At 46.1% G+C, this 17,876-nt stretch overlaps 1 protein-coding gene across 1 annotated transcript in view; it reads right to left on the minus strand.

Annotated features, from left to right (window-relative positions):
• Positions 1 to 1,457: 1,457 nt before the first annotated feature.
• Positions 1,458 to 17,876, minus strand: part of LOC120381565 (zinc finger protein 850-like) — a 158,116-nt gene continuing 141,697 nt past the window's right edge. Inside the window, exon 4 of the mRNA XM_039499736.1 lies at positions 1,458 to 2,233. Coding sequence (XP_039355670.1) covers positions 1,458 to 2,233 — 776 coding nt within the window. The remainder of the gene's footprint in view (positions 2,234 to 17,876) is intronic.

The raw sequence follows: 17,876 nt of genomic DNA on the forward strand, positions 1-17,876 counted from the left end.
GGGAGGCTTAGATAGGGGCTGGGGACCCAAGGGCAGGGGTCTCGGGAGGGGGTAATCAGGGACAAAGACCAGTGGTGCTTAGATAGGGGGTGGGAGGGGGCAATCAGCGACCAGGGGCTGGAATTCAAAGGGCTCTGGGCTGCTGGCAGTCAGGGGAGCCCAGAGCCCTCTGACTCCTGGCCGCGGCTGGGATTTAAAGGGCCTGGCTCCCTGCCCCTGCGGGCAGTGCAGAGCCCTCTGATTCCCGGCCGCGGCTAGGATTTAAAAGGCTCTGGGATCCTTGTTCCTGCAGGCAGCCCAGAGTCCTTTGATTCCTGCCGTGGCTGGGATTCAAAGGGCTCTGGACTGCCCGCAGAGCACAGGCGGGGATTTAGAATCTCGGCGGGCCGCACAGTGAGGCTCCGCGGCCGCATGTTGTGCAGGCCTGTGATAGAGGTATATAAAATCATGAGTGATGTTGAGAAAGTAGATAAGGAAAAGTTATTTACTTACTCCCATAATACAAGAACTAGGGGCCACCAAATGGAATTAATAGGCAGCAGGTTTAAAACAAATAAAAGGAAGTTTTTCTTCACACAGCGCATAGTCAACTTGTGGAACTCCTTGCCTGAGGAGGTTGTGAAGGCTAGGACTATAATAGGGTTTAAAAGAAAACTGGATAAATTCATGGAGGTTAAGTCCATTAATGGCTATTAGCCAGGATGGGTAAGGAATGGTGTCCCTAGCCTCTGTTTGTCAGAGGATGGAGATGGATGGCAGGAGAGAGATCACTTGATCATTGTCTGTTAGGTTCACTCCCTGGGCTGCTTCTGCTCTACAACTATAATTGTCTTTTTATACCAGAATCACTAACTTGAGCACCCAATTCCATGTACAGTCCTAGTGGATGTAAGGCACAGGTAACTTTTGCCTCAGGGTAGCTTGTTGGCATCAACCCTCTCTCCCGCACCTGGAGCTAATGAAATTCCTGGCTGGAGGGACACACGCTCCTACAAGTCAAAAGGAAAGGAGCTGATAGAAAAGATCACAGGACTGACCCCAAAGGAGGGTGAGCTGCAAAAGGCAGAAGCAGGCAACTCATCTGGCAGAGCTGAGAGACCACAGTGAAGATGGTGCAAAGATCACTATACTGGAATTAGCAAATGTGATTTTTTTAAAAAACAAATCTTTGGGAAGCCCTAATAAAGGCATTTCTTACAGTTCTCTCCCATTTGGATTTTCTGATATCTAATAGGGAATGACATCTGATTGAAGCTTTTCCCAAATGCAGAGCATGTGTAGGGTCTCTCTCCACTGTGGATTCTACGATGTCGGACAAAGTCTGAGTGCTCAATGAAACTTTCCCCGCACTCAGAGCATGTGTAGGGGATCTCTCATGTGTGGATTCTCCGATGTGTGATAAGGTTTGAGCGCCGACTGAAGCTTTTCCCGCACTCAGAGCACGTGTAGGGCGTCTCTCATGTGTGGATTCTCTGATGTGTGATAAGGGTTGAGCGCTGACTGAAGCTTTTCCCGCACTCAGCGCACGTGTAGGGCTTCTCTCCTGTGTGGATTCTCTGATGTGTGATAAGGGAAGAGCGGTGACTGAAGCTTTTCCCGCACTCAGTGCATGTGTAGGGCTTCTCTCCTGTGTGGATTCTCTGATGTGTGATAAGGATTGAGCACTGATTGAAGCTTTTCCCACACTCAGAACATGTGTAGGGCTTCTCCCCTGTGTGGATTCTCTGATGCGTGATAAGGTGTGAGCGCCGATTGAAGCTTTTCCCACACTCAGAGCACGTGAAGGGATTCTCCCCTGTGTGGATTCTCTGATGCGTGATAAGGCGTAAGCGCAGACTGAAGCTTTTCCCACACTCAGAGCATGTGTAGGGCAGCTCCCCTGTGTGGATTCTCTGATGTCTGATAAGGATTGAGCGCTGATTGAAGCTTTTCCTGCACTCAGCGCATGTGTACGGCATCCCTCCTGTGTGGATTCTCTGATGTCTGAAAAGGTGTGAGCGCCGATTGAAGCTTTTCCCGCACTCAGAGCACGTGTAGGGTTTCTCCCCTGTGTGGATTATCTGATGTCTAATAAGACTTGAGCGCTGATTGAAGCTTTTCCCGCACTCAGAGCACGTGTAGGGCAGCTCCCCTGTGTGGATTCTCTGATGCGTGATAAGGTGTGAGCGCCGATTGAAGCTTTTCCCGCACTCAGAGCACGTGTAGGGCAGCTCCCCTGTGTGGATTCTCTGATGTGTGATAAGGTGTGAGCGCCGATTGAAGCTTTTCCCGCACTCGTGGCATATGTAGTGTGTCTCTTCCAAGTTGATTCTCTCATGTGTAATAAGGGCTGAGTGGCTACTGAAGTTCTCCTCTGGCCTCTGCTGAGTCTCAGAGGCTTTTACTTTTTCTTGGAGTGCACAACTCCTGGAAACATTCCTTTTGGGTCTTCCTGATAATGTCTCATATGGTTCTCCTTGCTCAGCATCTTCCTGCTGGGGTTTCTGCTCCTCAGTCTCACGCACCATCCTATCACCTGATGGGAGACAGAGAGAATCCAGGCATAGGTCACTCCCTGTGCCTGAGAGAAAGGAAATGTCAGAGACAGGAATTTCAAAAGGGATGAACAAACCAAAATATGTGCAGGAGAGATCAAACCTATCAGGAGCTGATTTTCCCAAAGGAGAGAGCAAGGGATCAGTTTTGGTCTGCATTTCACCAGAACATGCAGGGGAAACTGGGATCAGATAGGATCTGCTGCCAGTTGTTAGTCAGGATAGGTGGGAAGCCATGAGTGACATCTGCCTAATTATTCCACATCTGCAGGGAACAATCCTGAACTTGGAGAGCTCACAAAGTCTTTGTAGGGCATCCCGAATGTTTCGTGTATTCACGGACAGTTTTGACTTGCTTTAACTAAGTCCTCACCTGTGCAGGCAGCTCTTGGAAGCACTTCTTTCTCAGAACCCTGGAGGTCCAGGACCCACGGCTCTTCCTCGTTCAAGCTGTGAGACCACATCAGGTTTGGAATTTAGAAACCCTATGCCAGACAAAGAAAACAAGGGAGGTCGGTGGAATTTGTGGGATACTTGTCACAAAGAATAGTCCATGGTTTTAAGCTCAGATCATTTTTAAGCAGTAACATCCCAAGACCAGCTTCCTTGGCTCCAAGTGGCAGGAGAGTTATTATTATTATTAATCATACGCATTACCTAAGTGCCTAAGGACCAACTAACAGTGTGTCTCCATTGTGCTAGGCACAGTACAAATGCAGAATAGTAGATGGCCCGTGCTCTGAAGAATTTACAGTCTAAATAGACAAGACAGACACAGCATGGGGGAAGGGGTAGAACCCTCTGTTAGAATGGCGATATTCAGGCCTGCCTGCAAAGCCTTCCCACACACTTAGGTGTATTTGTATCAGTTAGCTAGTTACAGGAGTATGAAAACAAAGAATCAAAATCACAGTGTGCCTGTGTCTGGGCCTTCTCTCACTAGGACAGCCTGAGGCCTTGTTCTTAGGCTAAGGCCTTTGGCTAAGCAGGGGCAGCCATAAGCTGGGAAGCGAAGGGTCACATCCTCACATCCCAAACCAGTCACACTGAAATAAGGTGCTATTGGGCTGTTAGGAAGACAGTCCTGTCTGGATCTTAAGATGGTTAAAGAAACCTTAATTTGATAGCATTCTGTCTGGCAAATAATCACTTATCTATGGTTGTGGTTGTGAAACCCTCATTTCTGTATTGCTTTATCTTTATGGCCACCACTTTTACATTGTTAATCGGTCTGGTTCTCTAATTGTTTCTCTCTCCTGTATAATTAATGTTGCCAGGTGTAAGTTAATTAGGGTAGTGGTTTATAATTGGTTAGAGCAGGAGTAGGCAACCTATGGCGGCACACAAGCTGATTTTCAGTGGCACTCACACTGCCCAGGTCCTGGCCACCGGTCCAGAAGGCTCTGCATTTTTAATTAATTTTAAATGAAGCTTCTTAAACATTTTAAAAACCTTACTGACTTTACATACAATAGTTCAATTATGTATTATAGACTTATAGAAAGAGACTTTCTAAAAACGTTAAAATGTATTATTGGCACATGAAATCTTAAATTAGAGTGAATAAATGAAGACTCAGCACACCAATTCTGAAAGGTGGCCGACGCCTGGGTTAGAGAATTATGTCACAATATGTTAGAATTGGTTAGTTAAATTTCAGCACAATTATTGGTTAAGGTATAGCTGAGACTATTACTCTATAAATGGGGTCAAACTGGAGGGGGGAAGGAAATTGGAATAATAGAATATCAGGGTTGGAAGGACCTCAGGAGGTCATCTAGTCCCACCCTGCTCAAAGCAGGACAATCCCCAACTATATCATCCCAGCCAAGGCTTTGTCAAGCCTGACCTTAAAAACCTCTAAGGAAGGAGATTCCACCACCTCCGTGGGGAACTCATCCCAGGGCTTCACCACCCTCCTAGTGAAATAGTGTTTCCTAATATCCAACCTAAACCTCTCCCATTGCAACTTGAAATCATTACTCTTTATTCTGTCATCTGCTACCACTGAGAACAGTCTAGGCCTGGTCTACACTGGGGAGTTCGATCTAGCAGACGCAACTTCAGCTACGCCGAATAGCGTAGCTGAAGTCGAATACCTTAGTTCGAATTACTTACCCGTCCTCACGGCGCGGATCGACGCTCATGCTCCTCTGCCGACTCCGCCACCGCCGTTCGCGGTGGTGGAGTTCCGGAGTCGACAGGAGCGCGTTCGGAGTTCAATATATCACGTCTAGATGAGACGCGATATATCGAACTCCGAGAAATCGATTGCTACCCGCCGATCCGGCGGTAGTGAAGACGCACTCTAGATCCATCCTCTTTGGAACCCCCTTTCAGATAGTTGAAAGCAGCTATCAAATCCCCTCATTCTTCTCTTCTGCAGACTAAATAATCCCAGTTCCTCAGCCTCTCCTCAGAAGTCATGTGTTTCAGTCCCCTAACCATTTTTGTTGCCCCCCGCTGGATGCTTTCCAATTTTTCCACATCCTTCTTATAGTGTTGGGCCCAAAACTGGACACAGTGCTCCAGATGAGGCCCCATGAATGTTGGTTAGGGGGCGAACGGGAACAGGGACACAGGCAAGGCTCTGCAGCATCAGAGCTGGGAAGGGAACAGACTGTATCGGCGTATAGAGATAAGCCCGACTGGTGTGAAGGGCTTCGGAATATGTAATCTTATAGGTGTAAGAATTGTACAGACTATACCAGCCTGTGACATCATCAACGAAGTGCCCATTTGTGCCTGGGTAGGGGCCCTGCTCTGGGAGGGAGGATGCAGCAAGGACTCAGGATCGGTGGCCGGGTCTCTGTGCACAGAGATGGGGAGGTTATGTGAGGAGGGGGGTAATGAGTGGGAGAGGGAGGTCAAGTGTTAAAATAATAATATTTGGGGGAAAAATGTATAATAAAGTGAAACTGAACAGAAATAAAACTGGAGTGGAGGCTCTAAAGCAACAAGGCTTCGGTAGGGATTTGGGGTTAAAGGTCTGGGATCCCCCACAGCTCCAGATCCCCAAACCTCTCCTCCCTCCCACAGACCCACCCACCCCACGTCCAGGGTGCCCGTCCTCCACATTCCCCTCCGCTTCTTCCCATTACTCTCAGCCAGCACCACCTCCCGGCACCTTGAGAACTTCTTGTATTTTCTCCTCGTCTCTCACAGCCTCCTACCTCCCTGCTGCTTCTTAGCTCTAAGCCTGCACACACCCGCCCCATGTCCTGGCATATCTACTACCCCCCGTCTCCGTTCCTCCCATGGCTCGCTTATCCCTTCACCCATGGGATCCTGAACGGCAACATTACACGCTCTCCTAAAAGAGCTCATCTGACTGTCACACAAGCCAGGCATGAGTCACACACCTATTTACTCAATTTAGAATTCTACAGGCAGCATATTTTCCTCTTAAAATGAGGAAAAGGCATGAAAGCTGCAGTTATTAATGTAGTTATGAATGTATTCAATAAGGATACATTCAATGCAATTTTAAAATGACTGACGGCACCAAAAAGGCACATATCCAAAAATGATACTAGTGGGTGGGAGATAAGGCAAAAAAAGGGGGGGCAAGGAAACTTGTCAAAACTTGTATGACGAACAAATGTATACAGTTATTACTACTCAGGTTCTTCAGAGACCCCACAGCTTCTAATAACCCAGGGGACAGGACTCCTTACCCAGCGAGGTCACCGTCTCATAGTTCTCCTGCATGACATCCCTGTAGAGGGCTCTCTGAACAGGGTCCAGTAGTGCCCATTCCCCCTTGGTGAAATACACAGCCACCTCCTCGAAGGTCACTGGCCCCTGAAAGAGCAAGAGTCCAACACTCAGTACCTGCTGCTCCACTCACAACCCCACTATTCACGGAACAGCAGCACCAGGGAAATGGAAGCTCCGGGAGGCACATGTTAACAGAGTCCCACCCCACCTTGCCTAGAACAAACAGGCGGCATCAGAGGGTAGAAAGAGAGAACCTTTGTGTCTCCCAGCTGACAGACAGAGGCAGGGTCTTCACGTTTATCACATACCTACTAGCCAGAGCTTGATATAGGAGATGGGGCTGGCTCTGGACCCTACTAATGGCTCCTGGTAGGAAACACTCCCAAATAAAATATAAGAAAGAAAAGGGAAGTCAGTAGTAAAGAATATTAGTTAGAACAGGGTAGGCAACCTATGGCACGGGTGCTGAAGGCAGCACGCAAGCTGATTTTAAGTGGCACTCACAATGCCCGGGTCCTGGCCACCAGTCCGGGGGGGCTCTGCATTTTAATTTAATTTTAAATGAAGTTTCTTAAACATTTTAAAAGCCTTATTTACTTTACATACAACAATAGTTTAGTTATATATTATAGACAGAGAAAGATCTTCTAAAAATGTTAAAATGTATTACTGGCACTCAAAACCTTAAATTAGAGTGAATAAATGAAGACTTCTGAAAGGTTGCTCCCCCTGAGTTCGAAGGTCATAATTGTAGAAAATTGGTAAGGGAAGTGTGACGTTACTGATATAAATTGGGACCATATAGAACATGGGTTGCAACCAAGGTCCTGTAGTGGCACCAAATCTGATGTAAAGGGGGTCAATATGAGGTGTCTAAGACCAGGTTATGGGTTGCTGGTTATGATTATGCTGTCTGTATGTATGTATCATTTTGTAGTTGAAGTTATGAATATTAGCTCCATACTGTCTGTATTTCAAGCTGGTGCTGTGCTTCTGGGAGACATCCCAGACAAGTTGGTGTTAGCTCTGCCTAGCCTGCTTGATGGCCCATTAAGGACCATCAGCTACACAACTGACCCATGGAGAGAAGGCAGACACCCTTGTGACTCAGCAAAGTATGCAGGACTGGCCCATGTGACCTCAGACTCCATTTTGCTGTAATTTTCCACAGTAAGGACAAAGAGGTTCTTACACCTGAAAAGCCTATATAAGGCTAATGCCTCATCTCCATCTTTTCTTCAATCCTGCTTCTACCTCTGGAGGGACTTTGCTACATGCTGAAGCTCTACACAAGGGACTGATGACCCATTCCAGCGGGGGATGTTCTCCAGAGACTTGATTTGAACCTGCAGTTTATGCCACCACTGCTACAAGCCTGAACTAAGAACTTTGCCATTACTGGATGTAATTAATTCCATTTAACCAATGCTACCTCTCATCTCTACCTTTTTCCTTTTATGAATAAACCTTTAGATTTTAAAGGATTGGCAACAGCGTGATTTGTGGGTAAGATCTGATGTGTATATTGACCTGGGTCTGGGGCTTGATTCTTTGGAATCGAGAGAACCTTTTTCTTTTATTGGGGTGTTGGTTTTCATAACCATTCCTCCCCGGGACGGGTGGCACTGGTGGTGATACTGGGAGACTGGAGTGTCTAAGGAAATTGCTCGTGTGACTTGTGGTTAGCCAGTGGGGTGAAACCGAAGTCCTCTTTGTCTGGCTGGTTTGGTTTGCCTTAGAGGTGGAAAAACCCCAGCCTAGGGCTGTGACTGCCCTGTTTGAGCAAGTGGTCCTGAATTGGCACTCTCAGTTGGGTCCCGCCAGAACCGCCTCGTCAAGGAAGCTATCAGAAATCAATGACCAATCAATGAAAATAAGAAGGAAGTTTTGAAAAGTATATTAATCCTAACAATGGTAGTGATAAATTACTAGACGGAAATGGCAGAATTATCAAAAATAATGCAGAAGAGGTAAAAGTGTTCAATAAGTGTTCTCTCCTGGATTTGGAGAAAAACAGATGCTGTACTTGTATCATAAGATGTTGACGACGACACTCCTTCCATTCCAACAAGAACTCACAAGGACATTAAACAGCAGCTATTACAGTTAGACATGTTTAAATAAGCAGGTCCAGATAACTTGTATCCAAGAGTTTTGAAAGACCTGGTGGAGGAGCGTGGTGGACTATTAATGTTGATTGTAATTAGGACTTGGAACACAGGAAAATTCCAGAAGACTGGAATTAAGCTAATGCTGTGCCAATACTAAAAGTGTAAAAGAGATGACCCAGCTAATTACAAGAGTGTCAGTCTGATATCAATACTGAGCAAAATAATGGAGCAGTCGATACTGGATTTTGTTAATAAAGAATTAAAGGAAGGTAATATAATTAGTACCTGTTAACAAAGGTTTAGAGAAAATAAGGATATCCTTATTAGATGAGATCAAAAGTTTGGTTGCAGTTAATATTATTGATGTAATATATCTAGACTTCTGTAAGGCATATGACTTGATTCAGCACAATATTTTGACTAAAAAACTAGAATGATACACAATAAACACGGCATACATTAAATAGAATAAAACTGGGATTGTAAATGGGGAACCATGGTCAAGTGGATTTCTTTCTAGCGGGTTCCCACAAGGATTGCTTTTGCCCGTGTGCTATTTAACATTCTTATCAATGACCTAGAACAGAATATAAAATCATCACGGATGAAGTTTGCAGTACCACAAAGATTGCGGGTGGTGGTAACTAATGAAGTGGCAGTAGATTCAGGCTCCAGCACTGGGAGTCAGAGAAGTTGTCCCAGCCCTGGCTGGAGGGTTATTTCCTGTTCCACAAAGAGGAGAAGTTCCATTCCCAAATCCCTTGAAATTAGGCCCTATCTGACACTACACCCCATATTCATCATAGTGGTATGGTTATAATATGATTAGGACATAATTATAATGCATTTTGTGCAAGATGTGTCATGTGCTGAATATGATTATCCTATTTGTGTGCATGGATCATGTTTGTATTTGAAGTTATGGATATTGACTCTGTATCTGTATTTCAAAGGTGCTTACTCTGGGTAACACCCACAACGAGCCTTTCAGGTACAACAATGAAGAAGCCAGACAGAGCTGATGGCTTATCAACAAAGAGAATGGATCGTGGAAGAGCTTAGCCTTCCTGTGAATGTTTCAGCCAGCCTATGAGTCATGGCTACTATGACTCAGCAGGACATGCTAGGACATGTGACTAGACCACATGACAACGAACTCCATTTTGGTACCTGTATTTTTCCACAAACTGGACTGGGAACTGAGTTTGGAACAAATGGTTCCTGCCATATGGAAAAGCTACATAAGGTGGGGAATGAGGCCAAGAGATGATGTCACACCCCACACAAGAGAACTCCTGGAAACACTTGAGGAACAAAGACTGAACTGGGGGAACTGCTGGTCCCAGGGTAAAGGGATTTCTAGCTTGTGTATGGAAACTTGGGGGACTGCTTGTACCATCAGTCAGGTGAGAAATTGCTAATTCAAATTCTATCCATCTAGTATGTTAGGCTTAGTTTGAGTTTTTGGTTATCTGCTAAGTAATCTGCTTTGATCTGTTTGCTATCACTTAGAATTGTTGGGATACGTTAGGGTTCAGTAAAACAGCTGGGAAGCTGCTAATGTGCTGACATGCATTGGGGACAAAGGCATAAGCAGGCAGTAATTCTTTGCTTAACAAATAAGTTGCCATATTTTTTCTCTCTCTGTTGCTTGTAAGAATTGACATTGATGCAGCTGCATGAGAAGTGTAGTTGCTGGAATGAATGTCCTTTGTGTGAAAGAAAGTAAAAGAAATGTTATCTCCCCCTTCCCCTTCCTTTCCCAGCTACATAAACAAGCCCTGGCTTATGGCCCCTTCCTCCCTCCCCGAGAACTGCTCATTGACCCTTCCTCCATACCCTGAGAACTGCTGTTTAGGGAAATTTGTAGCAACACGTTATTGCAAAGAACAGTATTTTCAAGGTAAAAATGCCTCTATGATATGTGTAATACTGTGACAGTGGATAGGTGGGTATACTAATTGTATGAGTGTTTCTACTACTTAATAAGGGGTTTTGGGGTGTTGTAACGGATGTAGGTGTTTACATACAAACTTAGATAAAAGGCGTGTGATGTAACTTATCCAGTACTTACTCGATAGTTGGGTCAAGGGGAACAAGTAACACAATAAAGAAGCCTGTATTCATATCCGCCTCTGGATCAACCGGCTCCTTTTTTGTTCTAACAATAATTACTTAAAATCTACCTTTCTGCCATTAATAAACTTGTTTTATGCTTTATCTTAATCAGTGCATTTTGAATGAAGTGTTTGGGAAAAGCTGAGCTTGGTTAGCACAGGCTTGTTGTGCACATCTTTCCCATATCGAGGAAGGCGAACTATATTAATGAGCTTACATTATACAGATCCCTGTGCACTATAAGATGGTATAATTCTAAATTTATACTACAGCAGGTGTGCAAGGTTGGGGAGCTGGGAAATTGGCTGTTGTCGTCTGTCTGTCCTTGAGTGGCTCAGGCAAAGCACTCAGGTAGCTCAGTTGGATGCATGGCGCCACCTGCTGTCGTGTTGGGTGATAACAGGCCCTGGAGAGGCTGGCTGAATCTCCAGCAAAGCAGTGTGAGAAGGGCCAGCCCAGCTTGAGGGTTAGAGGCACAGCGGTTCCCAGAACCATCCCAGACTGCACCCCGGGTGACAACCCATCACACCCTAAATTACATAAGTTTCAGCAGGTTTGTCACATCCTGTCCCTCCCTTTCTCCACCCAAGATATTTCCTGCCTCCCACCACCTCCAGCAACTCCTACCCTCCTATGCATTTACTGCTCCTCCCTCCAAGCAGATCCCACCACCAGCTCCCTGAGAATCCCTTACCTGAGCCAGCTCCATTGCAGCCATTTCCTTCCCTTTGGGAGGATGAAATGATCTGGAGCAAAACGTGGACGTTAATCTGTAGCCTGCCAGGACGAGAAGGGCAATGTGAGAGAATGCAGAGGGGGCTTTTGTCCATTCCACGTACTGATCTCCCCCTGATTTTTCCCTGTTAATGGACACTCTAGGTTCTGCCACACTGTGAAGCACAGAGTGACCTTATTCCAGTACAGGCCTAGCCCCCTCCCACCATGGTGTAACCCTCTGAGACACGGTGAAACCCTCCCAGTAACATCCTCTGTTATACTTACCAAGTTTGCAGACAATACCAAGCTGGGAGGGGTTGCAAGTGCTTTAGAGGATAGACCAGGGAGGGAGAGCTCAGTGGTTTGAGCATCGGCCTGCTAAAACCAAGGCTGTGAGTTCAATCTTTGAGGGGGCCATTTAGGGATTTGGGGAAAAAATCTGTCTGGGGATTTGTCCTGCTTTGAGCAGAGGATTGGACTAGATACTCCAACCCTGATATTCTATGATTAAAATTCAAAATGATCTGGAGAAAAGGCCTGAAGTAAATAGGATGAAATTCAATTAGGACAAATGCAAAGTGCTTCATTTAGGAAGGAACAATCAGGTGCACACGTACAAAATGGGAAATTCCTGCCCAGGAAAGAGCACTGCGGAAAGGGAGCTGGGGGCCATAGTGGATCACAAGCTAAGTATAAGTCAACAGTGCAAAAGGCAAACATCATTCTGGGATGTATTTGAGGGAGTACTGTAAGCAAGACACAAGCAGTAATTCTTCCACTCCACCCTGTGTGGATTAGGCCATAACTGGAGTACTGTGTCCATTTGTGGGTGCCACATATGAGGAAAGATGTGGACAAATTGGAGAAAGTTCAGAGAAGAGCAACAAAAATGATTAAAGGTCTAGAAAACATGACCTATGAGGGAAGATTGAAAAAATTGGGTTAGTTTAGTCTGGAGTAGAGAGGTCATGATAATAGTTTTCAAGTACATAAAAGGTTGTTACAGGGATGTGGAAGAAAAAATTGTTCTTAACCTCTGAAGATAGGACAAGAAGTAATGGCCTTAAATTGCAGCAAGGGCAATTTAGGATGGAGATTAGGAAAACACTTCCTAACTGTCAGAGTGGTTAAACTCCAGAACAAATAGCGTAGGGAAGTTGTGGAATCTCCATCATTGGGGATTTTTAAGAGGAGGCTGGACAAACACCTCAGGGATGGTCTAGATAATACTGAGTCCTGCCTTGAGTGCAGGGGACTGGACTAGATGACCTTCCAAAGTCACTTCCAGTTCTATGATTCTATGAACCAAAGGCCAGTGAAGAGCAAAATCAAAGGAGTCACTCTGGGGATTCTCCCTGTCACTGTCCCCAAGGTATCAGGTTAACTAAGTTGTTTGATGCTTTAGCCTTTGTAGAGTCTCTCCTGGGAGTGCCCCTTTCATGGGCTGGGCCTAGTTTTAGCTTTTGACAAGCGTGACCCCGGGGGCTCTGAGACTGGGCCTTCTTGCCTCAGCACATCTTGTTTCTTTCTGTGGCTCCCCAGTGAGTCCCAATGAGTAGATACTCCTCATACAGACTGTGGACATAAGAACATAAGAGCTGCCCACTGCATCAGACCAATGGTCCGTCTAGCTCAGTGGCCAATGCCAGGTGCTTCAGAGGGAATGACCAGAACAGGGAATCCTCAAATGATCCACCCCATCACCCATTCCCAGCTTCTGGCAAACAGAGGCTAGAGACACCATCCCTGCCCAGCCTGCCTGTGACACTGGCAGATGAGGTGTTTGCTCTTGCAAAAGCCCCCATGTCTTCATTGAACAGGGACAAACGCATCGCTGGAATCAGTCTGACTCACCTGTGTTAGTATTAGGTATTAGGATTATAAGAATGCGCTTACACTTTATTGAATGCTTGTGAGTTGCTGCCTGGGTTAATATCTGACTAGTTGCATTGTGAGCCTCCGTGGCTCTGTAAATCACCAGACAGGAGAGAGACTTTACCTAGATGACGTGCTGATTGACAGCTGAATGCATTACACCCTGCCTGGCAGGAAAGGTTCATCAACACCAGATACACTATTATGCGATGTGAAAGACGACAAAAGACTGTTGTTGTGCTCTTCACTTCCCATTAGCTGACTTTGCAGCTCAGAGCACATGGCAGGAAGGGGATAAACATCCCCATTCAGAATGAACTGATTATCTGTATGCTGCTTGGACTCTGGGGCAAAGTTCCTAGGCATAAGCACGAGATCCCCAGCTGATTAGCCGGGTTAGTCCTAAAGAATATGCAGAGCTTGCTTATTATAGAAGCTTCTATTACCTTTTGAAATTTAAGACTGTAACTCATCTGCATCTATAGGATTACCTGCTTTGACTTTGTAAACAACTCTCCTTTCCTTTTAAATAAGTCTTAATACAGGTTATTACAGGACTGGCTACAAGTATTGTCTTTGTTGTGAGATCTAAGATTCAATTGACCTCAGTAAGTGACTGGTCCTTTGGCATGAGGTCAGACTTGACTAAGCCCTGGCTGGGATGATTTAGTTGAGGATTGGTCCTGCTTTGAGCAGGTGGTTGGACTAGATACCTCCTGAGGTTCCTTCCAACCCTGATATTCTATGACTGGCAGTAACCGGAACATTGCTGTGATTCGTGGGGTAAGGCAGTGGTTCTCAACTAGGGGTCCTGGGCACCCTGGGGGCCTCTAGCAGGTTTCAGGGCAGGGGCCAAGCAAGGGCAGCATTAGACTCACTGAGGCCCAGGGCAGAAAGCTCCAGTCCCAGCGCATGAGGCTGAAGTCCAGGGCCCTGAGCCCCACCACCCGGGGCTGAAGCCAAAGCCTGAGCAATGTAAATTTGTGGGGCCCCTGTGGCATGGTGCCCCGAGAGAGGAAGAAAGTGCCCTGAGGACGCAGCCAGAGGGCTGAGCCCTGACACACGACTGGCTCTGAGGGTCTCTGCAGTCAGGAAGGGCTCGCAGCGAGGGAAGCCTGGTAACTGATGGCTGGAGGGGTGAAGAGGTTTGGGGCATGTTGGGGGAAGAAGCATCTGGGACTGGATAACCTGGGGCTGGGCAGTCTCCATAGGGGACACTTGCTCCTCCTGTGCCCTTTCCACATCCTCTTGCGAGGCGAGAATGACCACCCTGTCCCCACCCCTAGCGGCAGCCGTGTCTCAGGACTCTCCCCAGTTGCACCCACTAACTCTCCTCCCATTTGGGGTATAGCTCGGGGCAACAAATTCCCACCAAGATGAACCCAGCTGGATGCTGCCTGTTCTGGTGCCACAGGGGCCTCTGGTGGGTGAAAGGCAGAACTGTAGCACTTCTCAGGCAGAACGTATCTTCTTCAAAAAAAAAAAGAAATTCTGCGCTGGACGTGAATTCTGTGCATACGCAGCGGTGCAGAATTCCCACACGAGTAACTCACACTTGGCACAAACACAACCTGCTCCCTCCCATCTCTTCTCCCTATGTGTCGAGTCCCAGAGCTGCTGCTGTCATTAATGCACACAGGCTTTCACTCCCGTTAGTGCTGGCAAGACCCAATCCAGCAACAGGACTGAACCCTTATTTTCCTATCACATGGGACAGTCTCAGCTGAGGGGGAGGTGAGATGGGGAGGGGGTACAACGGGGAAAGTTGTTGTACCCATGTTGGTCCCAGGATAGCAAAGAGGTATTTTTAATTGGTTCTAAAACAATTACCTCACCCACCTTGTCTCTCCAAGAGATCTGAAAGTGGCAGGAGGAGACAAACAGGAAGACAGAGCTCAGGACTCTAAACCAAACATTTCAAACCCCTGGAAGAAACTACATTTCCCTTCTGCCCCTGGGTATGTTTGTATCCTCTATGAGGGACCACCCCCCCCCTAACAGCAGCAACGGGAGACTGCAGCCAGCCCCAGATGGTCTTTCCCAATCCTGGGATGTTTGTTGTGACAAAGTTTGTGTGTGGTGGGTGCACGGGCTGGGGACACCTGGACTGATCTGCAGATTGGAAAGTCAGGGCAACTCTAGCACAGCTTGGGGGCTGTGGGAGCAGTTCTGGAGCTGGGCCTCTGTCCTCTCTAGCTCCCATGGCAGATGGCTCTGGCAGCATCAAGTGGGTCCATCGCTGCAGGGGAAGGTTGGGGTCATGTCTGAGATCAGGGTGAGAATTGGAGTGGGGGGTCTATGCCCAAGAATGGGGGTAGAATTCACCTCCCAACCCCTCTGCAGAGCTCAGCAACTAGGGCTTTATCCAGTGAAGTGAATTTCACTCTGGGTGACTTTGAGCCAGCCACTGAAAGATCCTTGTGCCTTCAGTTCCACACTGGCCACAGGAGTTTACTAGTTCTCCCTCCCCAGACTGCCGGGGGCAGCCAGGGATAATTAGTGGGTTATGGGAATTAGAAGATGAAAATTCACTAAGAACAATGATATTTGTGTGTTTATTATTAAATCCCCAGACACCCACCAATCCCGTCCTCCTTCTGATGAGCTATAAATATCTAAGGGACTCAGCTACTGATCCTGCAGTCAGTTCCTGCCCTTTCCCACTTTCTAAAGCAGCACTTTTAAGAACAGGGCAGGGAAACATGTAAATATTTTGAACCAAATTCCAGGAGCTGCTGAACATGGAGAAGTTAAAATGAAACCAAGGTTCCGTCTCTCCGAGGACCTGGCCCCTAGTGCAAAATAAGACACTCCCAGGAATCTGAAATGGCCACTTCATAACTGATAATCTTATTAATCTGTTCACTTCTGGGAATTACCACTAAGAGAAACAACCCAGTGACGGTGCTATCCTGAGGAAAAGGTCTCATGTGTCTTTAGATCATATCGATTTGTAACCTGGAACGATATACACTAAAATGCCTAATTCGTAGCCCTACGGCAATTGCCTGGTGTCACTACAGGGCAGAATTAAGGTTGGTGCCTTAGTTGTGAATTTCCATCCCCAGCATATTGCAATTGCTGCTAAGTGGGTTTGACAGAATTGATTGTGTCTATTTCTTTCTTTTAATTTCAATAGATAGTGATATTTATTTTTAAGCCCTTTTTCAATGTTTACAATTTCAATGTTCAGAGCTATGGAAGTTATGGGGTCGTCAGACAACAATTACTTAATAACAGTAACTGTTGAGAGTCCAAAAGCCAAATCACAGAACTGTTCAAAGAGAAATTGTCAATGTCACACCCAAAATATACAGTGTAAATATCCTTAAATCAAACTCCACTTTCTCCAGAAGCATTTCTGTATATTACCTATATCAATATTTTTCATCTGTGTGTGTGTGTACAGTGAAATTAACATTTACTGCAATTTATTCATAAAAATCCAATCCTGTCAAGCATAATTTTAAGTAATGAAGTACTTGAATTCTTTCACTTCCTAGACTGGAATGTTTCACTTCAGGATAATTACATCCTCCTTGTGATGTATTTTACTCTCAGTACCGTAACCCTCTTGTGATGTAGCTCCTGTCTAGGAGCTCTGCTGAAGCCAGTGGCATTATGATCAGGTGACACTGACATGAGCAGAGACACATGGGGGAGGATGAGGTAACATGGAGGCTACCAGAGTTGAACGTGGCCTTAAGAGCACACGCTCTCTCAGCCTCTCCTCTCTCCCACCTCCCAGAGTCAGTAATTCTGAATCGTTCCCTGAAATCTAAATAGCCCCAGTATGAGAGACAGTGATTAACGCAGGTACCTTAGGGGCTGCAGCACCAACCCCCTGCCTGGATGAGGAGGGTGAAGAATTGCAGTAGAAATGGGTTAGGTTGGGAGAGGGCACAGCTGATGGGGGTCTGGGAGCTGAGTTGACCAAGAGGCCAGAACTCATGAGGGGGGTGGGTTGGGAGAAGAAGTCAACAGGACTGCGTAGAGGCATTTCAGTGTATTTTCTTCATTAACCATTCTGCCATGTAGACTCAGACTTTAAAGGTCATAAGGGACCATTATGATCATCTAGTCTGACCTCCTGCACAAAGCAGGCCATAGAATCCTACCCATCCACTTCTATAACAAACCCCTAACCTACGTCTGAGTTACTGAAGTCTTCAAATTGTGGTTTGAAGCCCTCAAGCTGCAGAGAATCCTCCAGCAAGTGACCCATTTGGGCTTTGGCTACACTTGCAAATTTGCAGCGCTGCAGCAGGGTGTGAAAAAACACCCTCTCCAGCGCTGCAAATTGCTGCGCTACAAAGCACCAGTGTGATCAGAGCCCCAGCGCTGTACATTAATCCCCACAGGAGGTGGAGTACGGCAGCGCTTTGAAGTGCTAAGTGTAGCCAAAGCCTTGGAAACTTTTCATTCACATCTAAACACCTTGGAGCTAAGCTGGGTTGATGCATTTCCACTTACAGCGGTACAGTTGTAATTAGGTGCTTAATCAGATGCTCATGCAGCACAAAGCAGTCAATAATGGGTGTGCTTTCATTCATTAACTGGACTGTGTGCTGTGCATCGCTTTGAAAAAGATGCTGTGAGGAGTGTCAAAATTTTAGGCATTAAGAAATGGTAAGTAGGTGTCAGTTCATTTCTCATGCGTTTCTCTCCTAATTTTAATGTCAGTTTTGAATCAGTATTAATACCATGTTGTTTTAACAGAAGTAGGGTCCATTTATATAATTGTTTGCAAGATTTCATTGGATATTGTGAACCTGCCGTCTTCACCTTTTATTTTCAGATT

This window comes from Mauremys reevesii, linkage group 14 (genome assembly GCF_016161935.1).
Source record: "Mauremys reevesii isolate NIE-2019 linkage group 14, ASM1616193v1, whole genome shotgun sequence".
In the NCBI taxonomy this organism is placed as follows: Eukaryota; Metazoa; Chordata; order Testudines; family Geoemydidae; genus Mauremys; species Mauremys reevesii.